This window comes from Drosophila obscura, unplaced genomic scaffold (genome assembly GCF_018151105.1).
Source record: "Drosophila obscura isolate BZ-5 IFL unplaced genomic scaffold, ASM1815110v1 contig_86, whole genome shotgun sequence".
In the NCBI taxonomy this organism is placed as follows: domain Eukaryota; kingdom Metazoa; phylum Arthropoda; class Insecta; order Diptera; family Drosophilidae; genus Drosophila; species Drosophila obscura.
Genome location: NW_024542879.1, coordinates 22,846 through 45,604, shown reverse-complemented (window position 1 = coordinate 45,604; position 22,759 = coordinate 22,846). Strand labels below are relative to the sequence as shown.

The following is a 22,759-nucleotide window of genomic DNA, read 5'->3' as shown; positions in this document are numbered from 1 at the left end:
TGTAGTCAAGACGCCAATAGGTTCGCATAATATACGAACTTATGTTAGAGACATAAGAATTAAGGAATTAAGTACAACAGAAAAATTCGATATGTTCTTATTTGATTTTCATTCGTATTTTGACGGGTTGGTAGGCATGGATATACTAACTCGATTAGGAGCGACCTTAGATTTAGAAAACTTGACGTTGGGGACACGGGACGCAGTTGTAGAAGTTCACTTGCGACCGAATAAGGCAACAGAAGTGCATGTATTGGCAGAAGCATCAAGGGCATTGGTTAAATTACCGGTCACAATACATGATGGACCATTATATATGGATACAATAGTTGTGGAAGACGGAGTAGAAATAACGGGGGGTATATACACAGCAAAGAAAGGACAGGCAGAATTCGAAGTCACGTATTATACAGGTGAGGAGAAAAAGCTGTATTTGGAGGAACCCTTAGTAGCGACACGGTACAAACCGGAAGAGCATATAGAAATGGAGATGCTAGAGCCCTGTAAACGAACAGTGCATGAAACACAGTTAAATATTATAACAAGCAGTGCAGAGGACATGACAGAGAAAAGGAACTTGAAGAAAGAGATAAGGATGGAACATTTAAACGCAGAGGAAGCAAAAGGATTGTGGGAGCTTTGTTCTAAGTTTCCCAATATATTCCATTCAAAAGGGGATAAATTGACTTTCACCAATATTATCAAGAACGCGACCCCAACAACGGATGATATACCGGTGTATAAGAAGCCGTATAGGTATGGGTTTAAACAAAGAGAGGAGATAAAAAACCAAGTGGAAGAATTACTAGAACAGAAAGTGATCAGGCACAGCCATTCCCCTTGGAGCGCACCAGTATGGCTGGTTCCAAAAAAAATGGATATGTCCGGGAAGCAAAAATGGAGGCTCGTAGTAGATTTTAGAAAAGTTAACGAAAAAACAATAAAGGACAGATATCCGATGCCTGTAATTGGGGAGGTGTTGGATAAGTTAGGAAAGGCGACATACTTTTCTGTCCTGGATCTAGCAAGTGGCTATCATCAGATTGAGATGAAAGAACAAGATGTACAAAAAACTGCTTTTACAACTGAAAGCGGTCATTTTGAGTATGTTAGAATGCCGTTCGGATTAACAAATGCCCCGGCGACCTTCCAGAGGGTAATGAATAATATGATGGGAGATCTGATAGGTAAAATATGTCTGGTGTATATGGACGATATTATCGTCTATTCACCATCTCTTCAGAGCCACATGCAGGATCTGCGCACAGTGTTCCAGAAGCTTAGTGATGCGAGGTTCAAATTACAAACAGATAAAACAGAATTTTTGAGGAAAGAAATTGAGTATTTAGGGCATGTAGTAACAGAGTACGGGGTTAAGCCCAATCCTAAGAAAATTGAATCGATTAAGCGATTCCCAATGCCAAGGACGGCAAAAGAAATAAAATCCTTCTTGGGACTAGCGGGTTATTATAGGAAGTTTATTAAAGATTTTGCGAGAATCACTAAGCCATTGACAAAAAGATTAAAGGGGAAACAAAAAATTGAAATAGATGACGAATATGTCAAAACCTTTGAATATTGCAAGACTCTTTTGTGTAATGACCCTGTGTTAAGATACCCAGACTTTACAAAACCGTTTATTTTGACAACGGATGCTAGCAATTTTGCTATAGGAGCGGTGTTGTCCCAAGGGGCAATGGGCGCTGATAGACCCATAGCGTTTGCAAGCAGAACATTGAATGACGCCGAAGCAAATTATTCGACGGTAGAAAAAGAAATGCTCGCAATTGTTTGGGGGATAAAGTACTTCAGGCCCTACTTATTTGGACATAGGTTCACAATAGTTACAGATCACCGACCGTTAACGTGGCTTATGGGATTTAAGGAACCAAATTCAAAATTGGTCAGGTGGAAACTACAGTTACTGGAGTATGACTATGACGTAGTATACGTCATTGAACGACACCGTTCAAGAATAAACTGAGACGGGTAATCATAGAACCGAAATTTGATAGGGAAGGAATGGCTAGACTTTTGAAAGAGTTAGTTAAGCCTCATAGGACTTGCGCGATATATGCCCCTGACGATATATTCGAAATAATTCAGGATGTATACATAGACTACTTTAGCCAGGCCAAGTTGTATAGGATTCTGAGATGCTTGACGAAGTTGGACGAAATACAAGAACGAGATGACCAGGATAACGGGATCGCGAAGTATCACACCGCGGGGAATCATAGGGGAATAGACGAAACCTTTTGGCGCATGAGGCGACATGTCTATTTTCCGTACATGAGAAACAAAATAGCACAGATTTTTAATGGGTGTGAGATTTGTCAAACGCTGAAGTATGATAGGCAGCCACAAAAGTTGGTATTTCAAAAAACGGAGACACCAGAAAAGCCATTAGACATAGTACACACGGATTTGTATGCAGTTAATAAGCAGTACGTAATGACCATAATTGACAAGTTTTCAAAGTATGCTGTAGGGTACACAATTCCCGCTAGGGACACCTTAAAGTCAATGAAGCGATTCATTTGTCAGCATGGGATACCAAAGAAAATTGTCTGTGATCAAGGGGCGGAGTATGCTTCAAATGTTTTCAAGGATTTTTGTAAGCAATATGGAATTGAGTTGCATGTGACGTCATTTCAGCAATCATCCAGCAATTCACCCGTAGAGAGACTCCATTCAACGCTTACAGAGATATACAGGATTATTCAAAAAGTTAAAAAGGACATGAACTTAGAATGTGACCATGATGAAATCATGGATGAAGTGTTTATCACCTATAACAATGCCATACATTCAGCCACTAGGCTAACACCGTTTGAACTGTTCTCAGGGAGAACACATAGTTTTGAGGGACAAGTAGTGTTCAATGACGAGCACGAGTATTTGAGGAAGTTAAACCTGTACCAGAGAGAAGTGTACAGTAAAGTAAAAGAGAGGGTTGACGGTCAGAAAACGGCCAAAATTGAGAAGTTGAATGAAGAAAGGCAGGAACCAATAATGGTTGAGGAGAATGACGTAGTATATAGAAAAGAAAATAGGAGAAATAAGTTGACGCCTAGATTCACAACCCAAAAGGTAGACGAGGATAAAGGAATAACCTTGGTTAAGAAAAGGAAACAGAAAATACACAAATCAAAAATAAGAAAAAGAATTAGGAGGCAATAATTTTGCAATTATGACATTACAGATTGCATGTGAGTCATGGACAGACCATGGACATTCGGAAGTTACAACCTGAAGAAGCGGTGGCAAAAATGGACCTCGGATCGGCAAGGGAGGAATGGGAGAATGGGAATGGGAGAAAAAATATTTGACCATGTCATAAAATTTAACAATTATAAGAAAAATATTGAGCAAATCAAAGAGGCTTTAGATGCCATTCAGGACATAGAATTTTCGGGAGAAATGGTAGGCATTTTAAGCGCAAAGTTAAATCAGTTAGAAGGAAGGCTAAGTACACTAATGCCGAAGAACAGGACAAGGAGAGGAATCTTTAATGGGTTAGGAAGCGTAATTAAAGTAGTAACAGGGAACATGGATGATGGAGATGCGCAAGAAATAGATGCAAGAATTAAAATTATAAATAATAAAACTGAAATAATGAAAGAGGAGATCATAGAACAGGAACATTTTAATCAAGAGATACTAAACAGATTCAAAAACATAACCGAACACATTAATAGAACGCAGGAGGAAATTAAAAGTTTCATTAATAATTACAAAAGCAACGTTTTTGGAAAACTAACGCAGGAGCATAATGAAATCCACATGTTACAGTACATGAACAGAATAAGCTTCAACATAGATCTATTAGCCATGCACTTAGACAGTGTAGCAGAAAGCATCTTGTTATCAAAATTAGAGATAATACCTAAGTTTATATTGTCCGAAGAAGAGATAAAAAGGATATCGGAATTTATAAAAAACCAAGATATAGAGATTGTAACAGATGAGCAGCTATATAGGTTGTTGCAAATGGAAGCATTAGTAAACGAAACCGATGTAATCTTTAGGATTAAAGCCCCAATTTTTAGAAATATAAATTACAAATTTTTTCATGTAATTCCGTTACCGATTAATTACACAAAAAAATGTTATAATCCCACAATATGTGGCTATTAATAATTATGAGATAAGATCATTTCAAAACAAATGTCCAAAAGTACATAAGAAGAGTCGAGTGTTGGCATCCAAGGAAGGGAGTGTTTGAGGAGCATCTTACATCAACATGTGTGTCGAGAAGAAATAGGTTCAAAGGAAATAATATTAACACCCGAGGTTGGTCACATTTTCGTATTCAATGCAAAGGAGCAAACTTTGAATTCGACATGTGGTGGACCCATGAAAATCCAAGGGTCAACGATCATTAAATACAAAGATTGCATAATAGAGATCAATGGCAAGATATATGATGATAGAGTACCACAAGGAAGAGAGGAGTACATAAAGCTCACAACAATGAGAAACGACAAGATAATTATTAATGACACCATAGGTGACTTAAACCTTGAACAAATCCATTTGGAGGATGTTCAAAACCACAAATAAACGGCCCTTGAGATTATGTACCAAAATCGCCATGTACGGCAATATACATAATCCTGATAATCATCTGCATAACGGTGATCATTATCTGGAGAGTTAACAAGTCAAGGACGACCTTCTACCCAACCAACCTGTTTCATGATGTCGCGATGGACATTCCTTCATTGTGGCCAACGATCCATTCTCGGGGGGGAGGAGTTACCGTACCGGTACCCGGCCACCCGCCGGCCAAACCTCCTCGAGCTACCCTGCAATCGTCGGCAGAGGGGTGACGCAAGTTCAGGGCTCCAGACCAAAATGCAACATCAGCATTTTGACCGGATGGCAGGCAGACCACTACTCGACACAACGTGACAACAAAGTCACTATAAAAACATACATATGTACATAGATATAAGAACCATAAGCAAAAGCTTTTATTGTAATAAAGATCAGTCGAAAGACGAACATTGACCGACGAAGAGTCTTAAATTATTTGCGGATTAACATAACTCCTATACCTTGAACGACGAAGAGTCTTAAACCACTCACTGACTAACATAACTCGCGCGCTCGCACCGAACGAGAGAGTGTCACCACCTCTAATTGAGTGCGCGAGCAGCGCTGCCTGCCTGCCTGCGTAGGTGGATTTGGTGTCTCGCTTGCGCATAGCTTTGCTCTCTCTGCTCTCTGCCTAACTGTTCGCTCGCACAATTCATGCTCTCTGGCTGATTCTTCTGCTAAGTGTTCTCTTATTTCAAGTTGGCATTCGTTGCTGCGCGTCTTCATTCCCCATCCCTTTTACCTATTGAAAAAAGAAGAACAAACATTGGTTTTTTTTTTAGCTTTTTAAAATTTTAATTATAATTAATAAATTAATTATAAATTAAAACATCTCCTAGGCCTTAGTTTAGGCATCACTGCTAAGCAGCTGCTCCTTCTACGAGTCCTCTACGCCGAAGAAGAACGGAAGACCATGCCAATGAGCATCCACGCAGTAAGTACAGCAGCTGCCACTGTGGAGTGAAAAGAAACTAAATTAAATATCAAAACTATAAAAGGCGTTGGATCCCTTACTAATCACATGCCGGTATTTGGTTAGTCTGCGGAACGCCTTCTCTTCTCGTACTGTTTGCGTATGGAAATAATGCTTGAGTTTATTGCTGATGAAAGTCCTCACAGCTGCAGGCAGATTTTGACACTTTTTATTTGGTTTGTTCCTCCTTGGGTTGAGCTTGAGTCGGTGCCTGCTGGAGTAAATCGGCAGACGAACGTAGTCCTTTCCACGGGCAACTTCAGCCATTATTGAGAAGTTTTTTACCTAAACAAAATATATATTTTTAATTATTTTTGGGAGCTCAATTTGGGAAACTCGAATGTTAATTATAGTGTTCTTTTTTTTACATTTAAGTTCAAGTATTCCAGGGCCTACTGTGCTGCATAGTTTTTATACCCTTATTCAACAAAAGAGTTAAGGGGTATATTGTATTTGTGTTATACAATCATCTGTATAATCTACATGTTAGATGTAGAATATACATAGTAGATTAGATAACAGATGTAGCAAAATTGCCTGTTCAATTTGGCATTAGGTTAGGTAGGTTATGTTAACCCAGACGGCCCTCACGGGGCCACGCATAGGCCAATATGGCCCTTAGTTGTCCGGATGGGGGTGTATGAACCTTTCGAAAATATTTATGAAGTTTTGAAGTCCTTAAGGATCGAAGTGTTTTTGGCAAAGGCTAGCAGTTCCCCTGGCGTCCTCTTGGAGGCATCTTCCAGTTATGCCAGTACCGGGGCGCCCAGGTATATTCTCCTAGCCCTTGAGAGAGCCGGGCAGTTGCAGATGAGATGTTCCAGGGTTTCAGTTGCCCCGGATTCCTCGCATTTCCTGCAGTTGCCACTGTTGGTGATGCCTAGTTTGACAGCATGTGCCGCGGCCAGACAGTGACCTGTGAGTATTCCCACCAACATTCTGCAGTCCTTCCGTGGGAGGTGCAGTATGTAGTGGCTGAGTTTCCTGTTGCGCTCCTTGCACATGGTTTTTGAGGTTCTGCAGGTGGTGGTTCTGCTCCACCTGCTTCCTGCCTGTGTGTCGGCCCGTTTCTCTAAATCGCTTTGGAGCGTTCTAAGGGAGACAGGCACGTTCTCAGTACTGCCGTTTGCCAGCCCGACGCCGTCCTTAGCCAGACCGTCCGCCATCTCGTTGCCATCGATGCCTTGGTGGCTGGGAACCCAGTAGATCCGCACTGACTTTGTCGTGCTTAGGATATCTAGTGCCTCCCTGCTTGCCAAGACATTTCTGGAACTGACCGCCGACGACTGCATGGATCTTATCGCCGCCTGGCTGTCCACGAACAGGTTGATCACGTCGTGTGGACGATCCCTAGACTGAGCAGCCTCTGCCGCTTTCCGTATGGCGAAGACTTCCGCCTGGAATATGCTGCATTGGTCCGGGAGCTTATAGGACAGCCTTATCTCAGGGTCTGTACAGTATATGCCTGCTCCTACTCCTCCTTCCATCTTGGAGCCGTCAGTATAGATGTTGAGGTGTTGAGTCTGGTCCCGACCCCTTTTCCAATCGTCGGGTCCCATGTATGAGGTTGTTTTTACATCCAGGCCAGTTTGGGGGATCATGTAGTCAGATATACTGGTCATGTCTCGGCCAATTGAACTGTGCCCGAATCCTTGTAGAGACATATTGCCTGATGCTACTAAGCGTTGTGCCGCCTTTCCTGCAGTCAGTTGAGCGTGGATGTCCAGGGGGTCGATTCAGATTATGGTTTCGAGAGCTTTTGTTGGGGTTGACCTCAGCGCCCCCGTAATGCAGAGCAGTGCCTGCCGCTGGGTCCTTTCCATAAGCTTATTGTACGTCTTCTTTTCTGTCGCTTGCCACCACACTAAGACTCCGTACAGCAGAGTCGGTCGCACCACCGAGATGTAGATCCAGTGCATTAGAGCAGGTGACAGGCCCCATGTGCTGCTAAGCATCTTCTTGGATGCGTATAGCGCAATGGTGGCCTTCTTCACCCTTTCCACTACATTGGGCCTCCATGCCAGCTTGCTATCCAGTACTTTGCCGAGGTATTTGACTTGTGCTTTCGGGGTCAGCCTGGTTTTATCAATTTTCGGGGGGATCCATGCCGGTACCTTGTATCTCTTGGTAAAGAGGATGAGGTCCGTCTTGTCCGCGTTGATACTGAGTCCTACTTTTCCTGCCCACTCACATATCTCCCTGAGTGTTGATTCCATTATGGAGCTGAGGGTCGATGGACATACTCCCGTAATAATTATGCTTATGTCATCTGCATAGGCTGTTATTTTTGGGGCTCTCCTCTCGAATCTCTTTATTAAGTCGTCGACCACCAGGTTCCACAGGAGGGGCGACAGGACCCCACCTTGTGGTGTGCCTCTATGCACCCCCCTCACCATGGAAGCGGTGCCCCACTCTGATTGCACCCGTCTGCAAATTAGAAGGTTCTTTATCCAGAGGTTGATTGCGGGATGTGTGTTGGTCGCTTCTAGGCGGTCCATAATAGCGTTCGTAGTGACGTTGTTGAATGCTCCGGATATGTCTACGAACACTCCTAGAGCATACTTTTTATTATGGACGGTTCTCTCGATGGTGGCTACTAGCGAGTGCAGTGCCGTCTCTACCGATTTCCCTTTGGTGTAGGCATGCTGGTTGGTTGACATCAGTCTCCCTACATCATTCCTGATGTGTAGATCCAGCAGCTTTTCTAGTGTTTTGAGTAGAAAGGATGTAAGGCTTATCGGTCTATAATCCTTGGGGCTCATATGGCTGCACTTTCCTGCCTTTGGAAGGAAGACAATCCTCGAGGTCCTCCATTGGATAGGGATATAGCCTGTGCTCAGGCAAGCTGAGTATATTGCAGAGAGCCATGGGGTGATCACGTCTTTGGTCACCTGTAGCATGGCTGGGAATATACCGTCTAGTCCAGGTGCTTTTGTACCCGCAAAGGAGTCTATAGCCCAGTGGATTTTCTTAGACGATATGAGACCTGTTGGGGGATGCTCTTCCTCAGTTACTAGGTCCTGATGCGTTGTAGCGTCAGCAACCTCGGTGCATCCTGGGAAGTGAGCTTCCATTAGTGCTGTTAGGGCTGCTTAACTGCCCTCAGTCCACTGTCCATCTTCTCGCTTCAGCAGACTCTGTATGGTAGGTTGCTTTGATAGCAGCTTCCGAAGTCTAGCCGTTTCTGGGACTTTCTCGATATTGGAGCAGAAGTTCCTCCACGAGTTTCTTTGTGCCCTGCGTATTTCCTTCTTGTACTCCCTGAGTAGGATTTTGTATTCCTCATTGATTATCTCCTCGTTCGCCTGTTTGGCGATTTTGAAGAATTCTTTGAGGTTGTTTCTTTGAAGCGATAAGTCCCGGTTCCACCAGAGTGGTTTGGTCCTCTTTTTCGTTCTCGAGGGTGGGCATGATGCGTGGTACGCATCCAGTAGTTCCTTGGACAGGGTCTCTAGGGACGTTTCTATGTCTTCCGGGGATTTCACTGTGCCCGGGCGAGTCGCGAGCTTGGAAGTAACTGTTTTTTTAAACTTTTCCCAGTTTGTGTTCCGGGGGTTTCTATAAACAGTTATCTTCGGAGAGTGTTTAAATTCGCACTTGAATTGAATGTACTTGTGGTCTGAGAAGGATGGTCTTTCAAGGACTCTCCAGCCAGATACCAAAGTACTCTTTCCCGTTACGAGTGTTAGATCTAGTACGTTGGACGAGGTGGGACCTACGAAGGTTTGTTCCTCCCCTACGTTTGCTACATCTAGGTTAGTTGATAGTATGAAGTCTAGAAGTGACTCACCTCTGTAGTTGATGTCGGGGCTTCCACACCCGCTATGGTGGGCATTGGCGTCCGTACCAACCAGAAGTTGCTGTTCTTTCGGGCTGGCATCCGCCACCAGACTCCTTAGCTTTGGCATTAATATTTCGTTGAAAATTGCTTTGGCTGAAATTTCTTCGAAATACTTCCTGCCCTACTTGAAAATTTACTGTTCGCGTTCTCAAATTGTACTGTTGCGCGTTTTTTTCGTACGCTTCCGAAATGTTAACTTTGATTAACTTTCGAAGTAACTTTAATTGATCGTCTCTACCTAACACATTCTCGGATTCACCTAGGAGACTTAACTTTCTCAGCAAATCAATCTGTGCCCCGTGGGTCGTCATATCAAACCCATAAAGCGCATGATAAGGTGAACACCTATTGCTTGATGACGTGCGTTGCGTAGAGCACAAATAATCAGGTGGATATACTCATCCCACTCTCGGTGATCTTCGCGTAGGTATGCTCTTATAGCCGCTACCAACGATCGATTGACTCTTTCAGAAGCATTGGATTGCGGTGAATACAAGGCGGTGTATGTATGTTTGACCCCTAAGGAAGTCAACCATGCATTCAATTCTCCAGCTTTAAACTGAGAACCATTGTCGCTTACCAAAACTTCTGGAACGCCATACATGCAAAATATATGATTCTCCAAATACTCTGATTACTAAATGAACCACCATCGTCATGTTCCGTCCGGATATATACAAAATTATCGATGACCTTTGCGTCCGGATAATTTTCCTGGTTTCCTTCAACTTTTAGGCGTAGCTTCTCATAATCTTTGTCCTTGAAGCACGACGAGTTTAAATCGACTTCGGGACCGATTTGTTCAAGGGAAGCTATTTCGGTATAAATGCGCGATAATGCGTCTGGCACAACATTGTCTTGACCTCGTCTATGACTCACGCTGAATTTATAGCCTTGCAATCGCATAGCCCATCGCGCTAATCTTCCTTTCAGATTTGGTTGTCACATTAGCCATACTAAACTAGCGTGGTCAGAGACTACTTCAAACTCCTGCAACTCTAAGTAACACCGAAATCGTTCTATGGCCTCCAGAGCTGCTAGACACTCACGTTCTGTAACGCTATAATTGCGTTGAGCACTATTTAGCTTTTTGGACATAAATGCCACGGGACTCTCTACTCCCTCGTCTGATAACTTGGTCAATAACTTCTTAAGTTTATCAAACGCGTCTTGCGCTGCTGCCGTCCATTCAAACTTCTTCTTTGTCGACAGAAGTTCTGTAACGGGAAAAGTTACGTCAGAGAAATGTTCTATGAATCTTCGGTACAACCATGTCCTATTACAAATCCAAGATACGGGACTTCCGTGACGCAAAACTTTGTTTTAGCGATATTCAACGTTAAATTTGCTTTCCTAAACCGATCCGCCAATTGAATTAACACCGATAAGTGAGAATCGAAATCTTCCGAGACTACACACAAATCATCAAGATACCCAAACACGCAGTATTTTAGCTCTGGAGGGATCAATTCATCCATCAGGCGACATATCGACTGAGGAGCGTTACAAAGTCCAAAAGGCATCACTGTAAATTGATATAGTGGTCGCCCAGGGACTGTAAACGCTGTAATGGCCTTCGATTCCTCTGAGAGTGCTATCTGCCAATAAGCACCTTTAAGCCAATTTTGGTGATTATGTTTGCCTTAGGTAATCTCGCAAAAATTCCCTCAATACTGGCCAACGGATAGGCATCCTTCTTGGTCACTTCATTTATTTTCCTGGCATCTAGGCATAGACGTACCTTTCCCGGCTTGATCACTAATCGCATCGGTGAACTCCAAACGCTGGTTGAAGGCTCTATCACCCCTAAATCTAGCATTCTATCAATTTCCTTAAACATAAGCTTTTCCACGGCTGGCGAAACTGGATAGAAACGTTGCTTCACAGCCCTTGCTATTCCAATATCTATCTCACGTTTGATCCAAGGCGTTCTTCCCAACCCCTGACGTGCAAAATTCGGAAACAAATCAATCACTGCTTCTAACCGTTTCTTGAGTTCTCCTGTCAAGGGATAATTTTGCTATAGCAAACTTTTGAAGGTTGAATGAACATGGGACTTTAGCGGGAGGACTATAATTTCTTTTTGTAAGAAATAAGACCTCACTTTTTGCGGTAAAAAACGCTCACACGCACAAGCAAAAGGATTTAGAGAGAGAGCGATTTCCAATAAGCGCACACAATTTGAGCGTAGTAAGTGCAAGGTGAGTCATAACAGGCATGGTGAAATTACTAATAGGTGTCGTAGTCAGCTGAGCTGGAGGACCACCAGCTTATTCACCATCTCTCTCTAGCAGATAGCAAACGTTTACGTTCTGCACTCTTCGTTTGGCAAACAACTGACAAGCTGGTGGTCCTCGAATGAGAAGGCACTGTGGTGAATCCGTCACCTATTAGTAATTTCACCATGATAACAGGGCACGCCGTCTCAGCGTCGTACGAGTTCGTGCGCGAGTTACCGTACCGGTACCCGGCCACCCGCCGGCCAAACCTCCTCGAGCTACCCTGCAATCGTCGGCAGAGGGGTGACGCAAGTTCAGTGCTCCAGACCGAAATGCAACATCAGCATTTTGACCGGATGGCAGGCAGACCACTACTCGACACAACGTGACAACAAAGTCACTATAAAAACATACAAACAAACATACATATGTACATAGATATAAGAACCATAAGCAAAAGCTTTTATTGTAATAAAGATCAGTCGAAAGACGAACATTGAACGACGAAGAGTCTTAAATTATTTGCGGATTAACATAACTCCTATACCTTGAACGACGAAGAGTCTTAAACCACTCACTGACTAACATAACTGGCGCAGTCGGTCACCTCAGCCGGAAGTACAAGCCTGGATACCTGGAAAATCTGGAATACCCGGAGGACTGAGGACTGGACCATGATCTGGATCATCAGTATATTAATTATCAGTTAACAGTGAGTAAGAAGGGTGGAAGTGAGGTGTGCGAAGGTGCTAAGAGCATATTCAGTAAAAGTGTATCGAATACAGTAATGAGTGCAAACTAAAAAAAAAAAAAAAAAAAAATATTAAATGTGTCAGACAGAGTAAGAGTTGCAGCAGAAAAAAAAGAGAATTCGTAGAGAAGAACGAGTGGTCCGTCGTGGAAATATTCTAACATGTTGGGTTCAGTTGTGCCAACGTCAAGAAAAAAAAAATGGAAAGAAAAAGAAACATGAATACAAACGTTGACTGTCCGCTCCTGACCGAGATAATTGCATCGCGCAAAGATCCCGGTTCGCTTCAGCACGTTGTGTAGCCAAGTGTATTAGGATACCACGGATACACTTGAAAAACAAATTTTAAGGGAATAAGGTTACCACTGCATCGCGCAAGGGTACCTGACAACCATTATATAAAAAAAAAATTTTTTTGAAGTGAATAAGGGTACCACTGCATCGCGCAAGGGTACCTGACAGCCACAATGAAAAAAAATATAAATAAATAAAGATGCGTGTAAATTAAAAATTGAAGGGAATAAAGTTATCACTGCATCGCGCAAGGGTACCTGACAATCACTAAAAATAAATAAAGATGCGTGTAAATTAAAAATTGAAGGGAATAAGGTTACCACTGCATCGCGCAAGGGTACCTGACAACCATTATACAAAAAAAAAAAAAAATTTTTGAAGTGAATAAGGGTATCACTACATTGCGCAAGGGTACCTGACAATCACTTTATAGAAAAAAAAATTAAATAAAGATGTAAATAAATGGAAAATTAAAGAATATAATCTACCAATCGGGATATCGCAACGGCACAAAAGAATAAAGTCTGCACACAGACTTCCAACCCAGCCCTCTGAAACACAAAGAGGCGAAGAAAAAAAATATAAAAAACAAAAAACAAGAACATTTCACATATGGGCTAATCCGAAAATTTTTAAACCAAAGGCAGAAATTTAAAGTTTTCCAAAATCCAAATGTTTGTTAATGGAATAATAGGATACATATTCAAGCTTCAAAAGACATGAGCAATATGGTTTTACGGTGGTTTGTTTGTTCTTGGCTGAGGCTAACCTACACGTACCTCTTGATTTCAAGTATTCTTGTAAAAAAAAGGATATTTTCCATGGTCAAAAAAGTGGGCAAACAGTCTTTACAGTATTTAGCGCTTAGCCAATCTTAAAAATTGTTTCATTTTCTATTATTTAAGATACAAATCATATTTGTAAGTTATCTAATATATATTAAAAAATTTGAACTAAAAATGGGCACACTGTGTGTAACGTCCGTAAGGGAAAAAAGGGTTTATTTATTTTAACAGAATGAATTTGAACAATTTTGTTTTCCAAACAAGCTTTATAAACAGAGTTTTTTATGCACTTTAATCTAATGAAAAAAAAAACCTTCATTACACATTATTTTGAAAACTACTAATGGCAAAGTGTGTAACGTCCGTAACGGCATGAATACTCAAAAATTGTATTTTAATATTATGAGGTGAAAGTACGTGTTTAAATTGGATTTTCACCTGCTGAATATGAATCTGGGCTTCAAATTCGTCTAGGTTGCCGAGAATCCGAAAAACTTAACCTCCCAATAACAAAAAAAGTGTGTTTAAATAACATGTGATCCCCCAAGATCCCCCCAAACATGTATTATAATAGTAATGAAATGTCTTATACGTTTTTTGTATGTAATAAATTAATAATTTCAAGGTTAAAAGGATTTGTAAATACATAAATATTTTCCATTTACACAATTTGCTTGATGGAAAACGTCCGTTTATGTAACGTCCGTAACGTAACGTCCGTAACAGACAAAAATTACGATTTCTTTTCAACGTGACTACTTATGCTTATTTTCTTTGCTGGATTAATATGGTCTTATATTCCACTTAATTTGTTGTATGTGAACTTTTTTTGTTTATTTTGCAAAATTCGCTAAAAAATGTGCAAATGCATGCGGCCTCAAAGTCGACTTCCATTTTTTGTAACGTCCGTAACGGAACTTTAAGCAAGCATAATTTTTTTTCAAAAACAGTAAACCTTTTATTTTAAAGTTAGTTTAAAAGAACGGGCAAAGAACTGCATTTCGTAAAAATTTCATGAAAATATACCAATGTGAACGCCAGCTGTGTCAATTTGAACAAGTATATGTGCGTACGAATGTAACGTCCGTAACGCAGGATTAGCCCATATATGTCTTTTACAGATTCTCAGCGCACACCTCGCTTCCAAAATAGGCAACGCAAACATAAACACAAACACACCCGAAATACACAAATAAGTATAGAAAGATAAGAGTAAACATAAGTAACATAAAAACATACATACATATACAATAGAATAAGGTATTACACAAATAGGAATAAGAAACTAAAGGGTAGCAAACAGTAGAGCACAAATGAAAAGGGTGTCTAAATGTCAGCATTGGGAAGAGTAGGGAAATCTTTGAATCCGCTAACGAGGTCTAGAGCAAAGAAGGCGAGTAGCCTCCCCAACATAGCAGAAGAGTTAGAATTACAGGAGCAGAGTACGTCCAAACGTGGAAAAGAGAGAGCCATGCAGAATCAGGATCAGGTAGTCGTTGCACCCGGAGGCGCGATGGCAGCAATTGACATATTAGGAGGGTTTAGAATATCGGATGTGATCCGTTCGATGCCAATCTATGAGGGTAGTTCTGAGACGTTGAATGAATTCATATTAAATGTAGAAGAGATTCTCTTAATGATTAGGGGTGCAGACCAGACCCCCACGGGGCTCATGGTCTTGAGGACGATAAGAAACAAGATACAAGGTAGGGCTAATGATGCCTTGGTCAAGGCTAGTACGAAGCTAAATTGGGATGAAATAAAAAGAGTGCTAGTGGGGCAATTTGCGGATAGACGAACGGAACAAGACATGTTGAGGGAATTGAATCAGCTAGGACTAAAGCGACTATCTGTGGAGAAGTTTCATGACGAGGTTTCGGATGTGCATAAAGCACTGTGTAACATTGTTGACAGAAACGAGACGAATACGATTGCTGTGAACACCAAGAAGAAATTTTTTGAGATCACTTGCCTTGATACTTTCCTGACAGGGTTGAAGGGTAATTTGGGTAGTGCCGTTAGGAACAGAGAACCGGAGTCATTGCAAAAGGCGTACGAGATAGCTCTGAAAGAAAGAGATATATATTATAGAAACTGGGACCCTGTAGGTCCGAGTAACCCAAACAGGCAGCAGAACCAAGGGTACAGCGGGGACCGATACTACAATAATTACGGCAACAGAGGAAATGGGAATTATAACGATCGGTATAGGCAGCAGGGGACGTTCAATAGAAGAGATAATTACAGATGGAATAGATAATAATGAAAGAAACCGTAGATTTGACAATCACTCGGAAGGTGGAAGCACTAGGTACAATAGCAAAGCTATTATGCCGAAGCAGGAGGTAGTGGAATATACTCCATCTGGGTCGAAGTCGAATCGCTGGAATACGGCGAAGTCACAGAGAGGGCACTTGAATATGTCTGAAGCAGGTGACAGAGAGCAGCAACTGCATAATATTCAAGAGGAAGGAAGACAGACTGGGGTTATAAGGAAGGATAGCCATGCCTCAGTACTGCCGTATATTAGTGTGACATCATCAAACGGCACCCCTTTAAAGCTATTAATTGATTCAGGCGCTACAAATTCATATCTGAAACCCACAGTAATAGAACGGGAGAGATGGCAAGAATTACGGGAGGTATTTGTAGTCAAGACGCCAATAGGTTCGCATAATATACGAACTTATGTTAGAGACATAAGAATTAAGGAATTAAGTACAACAGAAAAATTCGATATGTTCTTATTTGATTTTCATTCGTATTTTGACGGGTTGGTAGGCATGGATATACTAACTCGATTAGGAGCGACCTTAGATTTAGAAAACTTGACGTTGGGGACACGGGACGCAGTTGTAGAAGTTCACTTGCGACCGAATAAGGCAACAGAAGTGCATGTATTGGCAGAAGCATCAAGGGCATTGGTTAAATTACCGGTCACAATACATGATGGACCATTATATATGGATACAATAGTTGTGGAAGACGGAGTAGAAATAACGGGGGGTATATACACAGCAAAGAAAGGACAGGCAGAATTCGAAGTCACGTATTATACAGGTGAGGAGAAAAAGCTGTATTTGGAGGAACCCTTAGTAGCGACACGGTACAAACCGGAAGAGCATATAGAAATGGAGATGCTAGAGCCCTGTAAACGAACAGTGCATGAAACACAGTTAAATATTATAACAAGCAGTGCAGAGGACATGACAGAGAAAAGGAACTTGAAGAAAGAGATAAGGATGGAACATTTAAACGCAGAGGAAGCAAAAGGATTGTGGGAGCTTTGTTCTAAGTTTCCCAATATATTCCATTCAAAAGGGGATAAATTGACTTTCACCAATATTATCAAGAACGCGACCCCAACAACGGATGATATACCGGTGTATAAGAAGCCGTATAGGTATGGGTTTAAACAAAGAGAGGAGATAAAAAACCAAGTGGAAGAATTACTAGAACAGAAAGTGATCAGGCACAGCCATTCCCCTTGGAGCGCACCAGTATGGCTGGTTCCAAAAAAAATGGATATGTCCGGGAAGCAAAAATGGAGGCTCGTAGTAGATTTTAGAAAAGTTAACGAAAAAACAATAAAGGACAGATATCCGATGCCTGTAATTGGGGAGGTGTTGGATAAGTTAGGAAAGGCGACATACTTTTCTGTCCTGGATCTAGCAAGTGGCTATCATCAGATTGAGATGAAAGAACAAGATGTACAAAAAACTGCTTTTACAACTGAAAGCGGTCATTTTGAGTATGTTAGAATGCCGTTCGGATTAACAAATGCCCCGGCGACCTTCCAGAGGGTAATGAATAATATGATGGGAGATCTGATAGGTAAAATATGTCTGGTGTGTATGGACGATATTATCGTCTATTCACCATCTCTTCAGAGCCACATGCAGGATCTGCGCACAGTGTTCCAGAAGCTTAGTGACGCGAGGTTCAAATTACAAACAGATAAAACAGACTTTTTGAGGTAAGAAATTGAGTATTTAGGGCATGTAGTAACAGAGGACGGGGTTAAGCCCAATCCTAAGAAAATTGAATCGATTAAGCGATTCCCAATGCCAAGGACGGCAAAAGAAATAAAGTCCTTCTTGGGACTAGCAGGTTATTATAGGAAGTTTATTAAAGATTTTGCGAGAATCACTAAGACATTGACAAAAAGATTAAAGGGGAAACAAAAAATTGAAATAGATGACGAATATGTCAAAACCTTTGAATATTGCAAGACTCTTTTGTGTAATGACCCTGTGTTGCTGTGTAATGACCCTGCTATAGGAGCGGTGTTGTCCCAAGGGGCAATGGGCGCTGATAGACCCATAGCGTTTGCAAGCAGAACATTGAATGACGCCGAAGCAAATTATTCGACGGTAGAAAAAGAAATGCTCGCAATTGTTTGGGGGATAAAGTACTTCAGGCCCTACTTATTTGGACATAGGTTCACAATAGTTACAGATCACCGACCGTTAACGTGGCTTATGGGATTTAAGGAACCAAATTCAAAATTGGTCAGGTGGAAACTACAGTTACTGGAGTATGACTATGACGTAGTATACGTCATTGAACGACACCGTTCAAGAATAAACTGAGACGGGTAATCATAGAACCGAAATTTGATAGGGAAGGAATGGCTAGACTTTTGAAAGAGTTAGTTAAGCCTCATAGGACTTGCGCGATATATGCCCCTGACGATATATTCGAAATAATTCAGGATGTATACATAGACTACTTTAGCCAGGCCAAGTTGTATAGGATTCTGAGATGCTTGACGAAGTTGGACGAAATACAAGAACGAGATGACCAGGATAACGGGATCGCGAAGTATCACACCGCGGGGAATCATAGGGGAATAGACGAAACCTTTTGGCGCATGAGGCGACATGTCTATTTTCCGTACATGAGAAACAAAATAGCACAGATTTTTAATGGGTGTGAGATTTGTCAAACGCTGAAGTATGATAGGCAGCCACAAAAGTTGGTATTTCAAAAAACGGAGACACCAGAAAAGCCATTAGACATAGTACACACGGATTTGTATGCAGTTAATAAGCAGTACGTAATGACCATAATTGACAAGTTTTCAAAGTATGCTGTAGGGTACACAATTCCCGCTAGGGACACCTTAAAGTCAATGAAGCGATTCATTTGTCAGCATGGGATACCAAAGAAAATTGTCTGTGATCAAGGGGCGGAGTATGCTTCAAATGTTTTCAAGGATTTTTGTAAGCAATATGGAATTGAGTTGCATGTGACGTCATTTCAGCAATCATCCAGCAATTCACCCGTAGAGAGACTCCATTCAACGCTTACAGAGATATACAGGATTATTCAAAAAGTTAAAAAGGACATGAACTTAGAATGTGACCATGATGAAATCATGGATGAAGTGTTTATCACCTATAACAATGCCATACATTCAGCCACTAGGCTAACACCGTTTGAACTGTTCTCAGGGAGAACACATAGTTTTGAGGGACAAGTAGTGTTCAATGACGAGCACGAGTATTTGAGGAAGTTAAACCTGTACCAGAGAGAAGTGTACAGTAAAGTAAAAGAGAGGGTTGACGGTCAGAAAACGGCCAAAATTGAGAAGTTGAATGAAGAAAGGCAGGAACCAATAATGGTTGAGGAGAATGACGTAGTATATAGAAAAGAAAATAGGAGAAATAAGTTGACGCCTAGATTCACAACCCAAAAGGTAGACGAGGATAAAGGAATAACCTTGGTTACGAAAAGGAAACAGAAAATACACAAATCAAAAATAAGAAAAAGAATTAGGAGGCAATAATTTTGCAATTATGACATTACAGATTGCATGTGAGTCATGGACAGACCATGGACATTCGGAAGTTACAACCTGAAGAAGCGGTGGCAAAAATGGACCTCGGATCGGCAAGGGAGGAATGGGAGAATGGGAATGGGAGAAAAAATATTTGACCATGTCATAAAATTTAACAATTATAAGAAAAATATTGAGCAAATCAAAGAGGCTTTAGATGCCATTCAGGACATAGAATTTTCGGGAGAAATGGTAGGCATTTTAAGCGCAAAGTTAAATCAGTTAGAAGGAAGGCTAAGTACACTAATGCCGAAGAACAGGACAAGGAGAGGAATCTTTAATGGGTTAGGAAGCGTAATTAAAGTAGTAACAGGGAACATGGATGATGGAGATGCGCAAGAAATAGATGCAAGAATTAAAATTATAAATAATAAAACTGAAATAATGAAAGAGGAGATCATAGAACAGGAACATTTTAATCAAGAGATACTAAACAGATTCAAAAACATAACCGAACACATTAATAGAACGCAGGAGGAAATTAAAAGTTTCATTAATAATTACAAAAGCAACGTTTTTGGAAAACTAACGCAGGAGCATAATGAAATCCACATGTTACAGTACATGAACAGAATAAGCTTCAACATAGATCTATTAGCCATGCACTTAGACAGTGTAGCAGAAAGCATCTTGTTATCAAAATTAGAGATAATACCTAAGTTTATATTGTCCGAAGAAGAGATAAAAAGGATATCGGAATTTATAAAAAACCAAGATATAGAGATTGTAACAGATGAGCAGCTATATAGGTTGTTGCAAATGGAAGCATTAGTAAACGAAACCGATGTAATCTTTAGGATTAAAGCCCCAATTTTTAGAAATATAAATTACAAATTTTTTCATGTAATTCCGTTACCGATTAATTACACAAAAAAATGTTATAATCCCACAATATGTGGCTATTAATAATTATGAGATAAGTTCATTTCAAAACAAATGTCCAAAAGTACATAAGAAGAGTCGAGTGTTGGCATCCAAGGAAGGGAGTGTTTGAGGAGCATCTTACATCAACATGTGTGTCGAGAGAAATAGGTTCAAAGGAAATAATATTAACACCCGAGGTTGGTCACATTTTCGTATTCAATGCAAAGGAGCAAACTTTGAATTCGACATGTGGTGGACCCATGAAAATCCAAGGGTCAACGATCATTAAATACAAAGATTGCATAATAGAGATCAATGGCAAGATATATGATGATAGAGTACCACAAGGAAGGGAGGAGTACATAAAGCTCACAACAATGAGAAACGACAAGATAATTATTAATGACACCATAGGTGACTTAAACCTTGAACAAATCCATTTGGAGGATGTTCAAATCCACAAATCAACGGCCCTTGAGATTATGTACCAAAATCGCCATGTAACGGCAATATACATAATCCTGATAATCATCTGCATAACGGTGATCATTATCTGGAGAGTTAACAAGTCAAGGACGACCTTCTACCCAACCAACCTGTTTCATGATGTCGCGATGGACATTCCTTCATTGTGGCCAACGATCCATTCTCGGGGGGGAGGAGTTACCGTACCGGTACCCGGCCACCCGCCGGCCAAACCTCCTCGAGCTACCCTGCAATCGTCGGCAGAGGGGTGACGCAAGTTCAGGGCTCCAGACCAAAATGCAACATCAGCATTTTGACCGGATGGCAGGCAGACCACTACTCGACACAACGTGACAACAAAGTCACTATAAAAACATACATATGTACATAGATATAAGAACCATAAGCAAAAGCTTTTATTGTAATAAAGATCAGTCGAAAGACAAACATTGACCGACGAAGAGTCTTAAATTATTTGCGGATTAACATAACTCCTATACCTTGAACGACGAAGAGTCTTAAACCACTCACTGACTAACATAACTCGCGCGCTCGCACCGAACGAGAGAGTGTCACCACTCTCACCACTCTGCGCGAGCAGCGCTGCCTGCCTGCCAGCGTAGGTGGATTTGGTGTCTCGCTTGCGCATAGCTTTGCTCTCTCTGCTCTCTGCCTAACTGTTCGCTCGCACAATTCATGCTCTCTGGCTGATTCTTCTGCTAAGTGTTCTCTTATTTCAAGTTGGCATTCGTTGCTGCGCGTCTTCATTCCCCATCCCTTTTACCTATTGAAAAAAGGAGAACAAACATTGGTTTTTTTTTTAGCTTTTTAAAATTTTAATTATAATTAATAAATTAATTATAAATTAAAACATCTCCTAGGCCTTAGTTTAGGCATCACTGCTAAGCAGCTGCTCCTTCTGCGAGTCCTCTACGCCGAAGAAGAACTGGAATACCAGGAAGACCTGCATCCACCCAGTAAGTACAGCAGCTGCCACTGTGAATGGAAAAGAAACTAAATTAAATATCAAAACTATAAAAGGCGTTGGATCCCTTACTAATCACATGCCGGTATTTGGTTAGTCTGCGGAACGCCTTCTCTTCTCGTACTGTTTGCGTATGGAAATAATGCTTGAGTTTATTGCTGATGAAAGTCCTCACAGCTGCAGGCAGATTTTGACACTTTTTATTTGGTTTGTTCCTCCTTGGGTTGAGCTTGCGTCGGTGCCAGCTGGAGTAAATCGGCAGACGAACGTAGTCCTTTCCACGGGCAACTTCGGGAACAGCAGCCATTATTGAGAAGTTTTTTACCTAAACAAAATATATATTTTTAATTATTTTTGGGGGCTCAATTTGGGAAACTCGAATGTTAATTATAGTGTTCTTTTTTTTACATTTAAGTTCAAGTATTCCAGGGCCTACTGTGCTGCATAGTTTTTATACCCTTATTCAACAAAAGAGTTAAGGGGTATATTGTATTTGTGTTATACAATCATCTGTATAATCTACATGTTAGATGTAGAATATACATAGTAGATTAGATAACAGATGTAGCAAAATTGCCTGTTCAATTTGGCATTAGGTTAGGTAGGTTATGTTAACCCAGACGGCCCTCACGGGGCCACGCATAGGCCAATATGGCCCTTAGTTGTCCGGATGGGGGTGTATGAACCTTTCGAAAATATTTATGAAGTTTTGAAGTCCTTAAGGATCGAAGTGTTTTTGGCAAAGGCTAGCAGTTCCCCCTGGCGTCCTCTTGGAGGCATCTTCCAGTTATGCCAGTACCGGGGCGCCCAGGTATATTCTCCTAGCCCTTGAGAGAGCCGGGCAGTTGCAGATGAGATGTTCCAGGGTTTCAGTTGCCCCGGATTCCTCGCATTTCCTGCAGTTGCCACTGTGGGTGATGCCTAGTTTGACAGCATGTGCCGCGGCCAGACAGTGACCTGTGAGTATTCCCACCAACATTCTGCAGTCCTTCCGTGGGAGGTGCAGTATGTAGTGGCTGAGTTTCCTGTTGCGCTCCTTGCACATGGTTTTTGAGGTTCTGCAGGTGGTGGTTCTGCTCCACCTGCTTCCTGCCTGTGTGTCGGCCCGTTTCTCTAAATCGCTTTGGAGCGTTCT

The 22,759-nt window shown here is 41.3% G+C and overlaps 1 protein-coding gene across 1 annotated transcript; it reads right to left on the bottom strand.

Moving 5' to 3' along the window:
• Positions 1-21,451: 21,451 nt before the first annotated feature.
• On the bottom strand, positions 21,452-22,035 carry LOC111082232. The gene is made up of 2 exons (XM_022378409.2): positions 21,697-22,035; positions 21,452-21,635 (listed from the first exon to the last, which is right to left on the bottom strand). The coding sequence occupies exons 1-2, from the start codon at positions 21,929-21,931 to the stop codon at positions 21,529-21,531; spliced, it is 342 nt and encodes a 113-aa protein (XP_022234101.2). The 5' UTR covers positions 21,932-22,035; the 3' UTR covers positions 21,452-21,528.
• Positions 22,036-22,759: the final 724 nt, after the last annotated feature.

Excerpts from the sequence above, each read along its gene's own strand:
- LOC111082232 (XM_022378409.2), bottom strand. The coding sequence starts at position 21,931 with ATGGCTGCTGTTCCCGAAGTTGCCCGTGGAAAGGACTACGTTCGTCTG. Across the intron at positions 21,636-21,696 it reads CAAATACCGGCATGTGATTA|TGGCAGCTGCTGTACTTACT; the intron begins GTAAGGGATCCA and ends TTCCATTCACAG.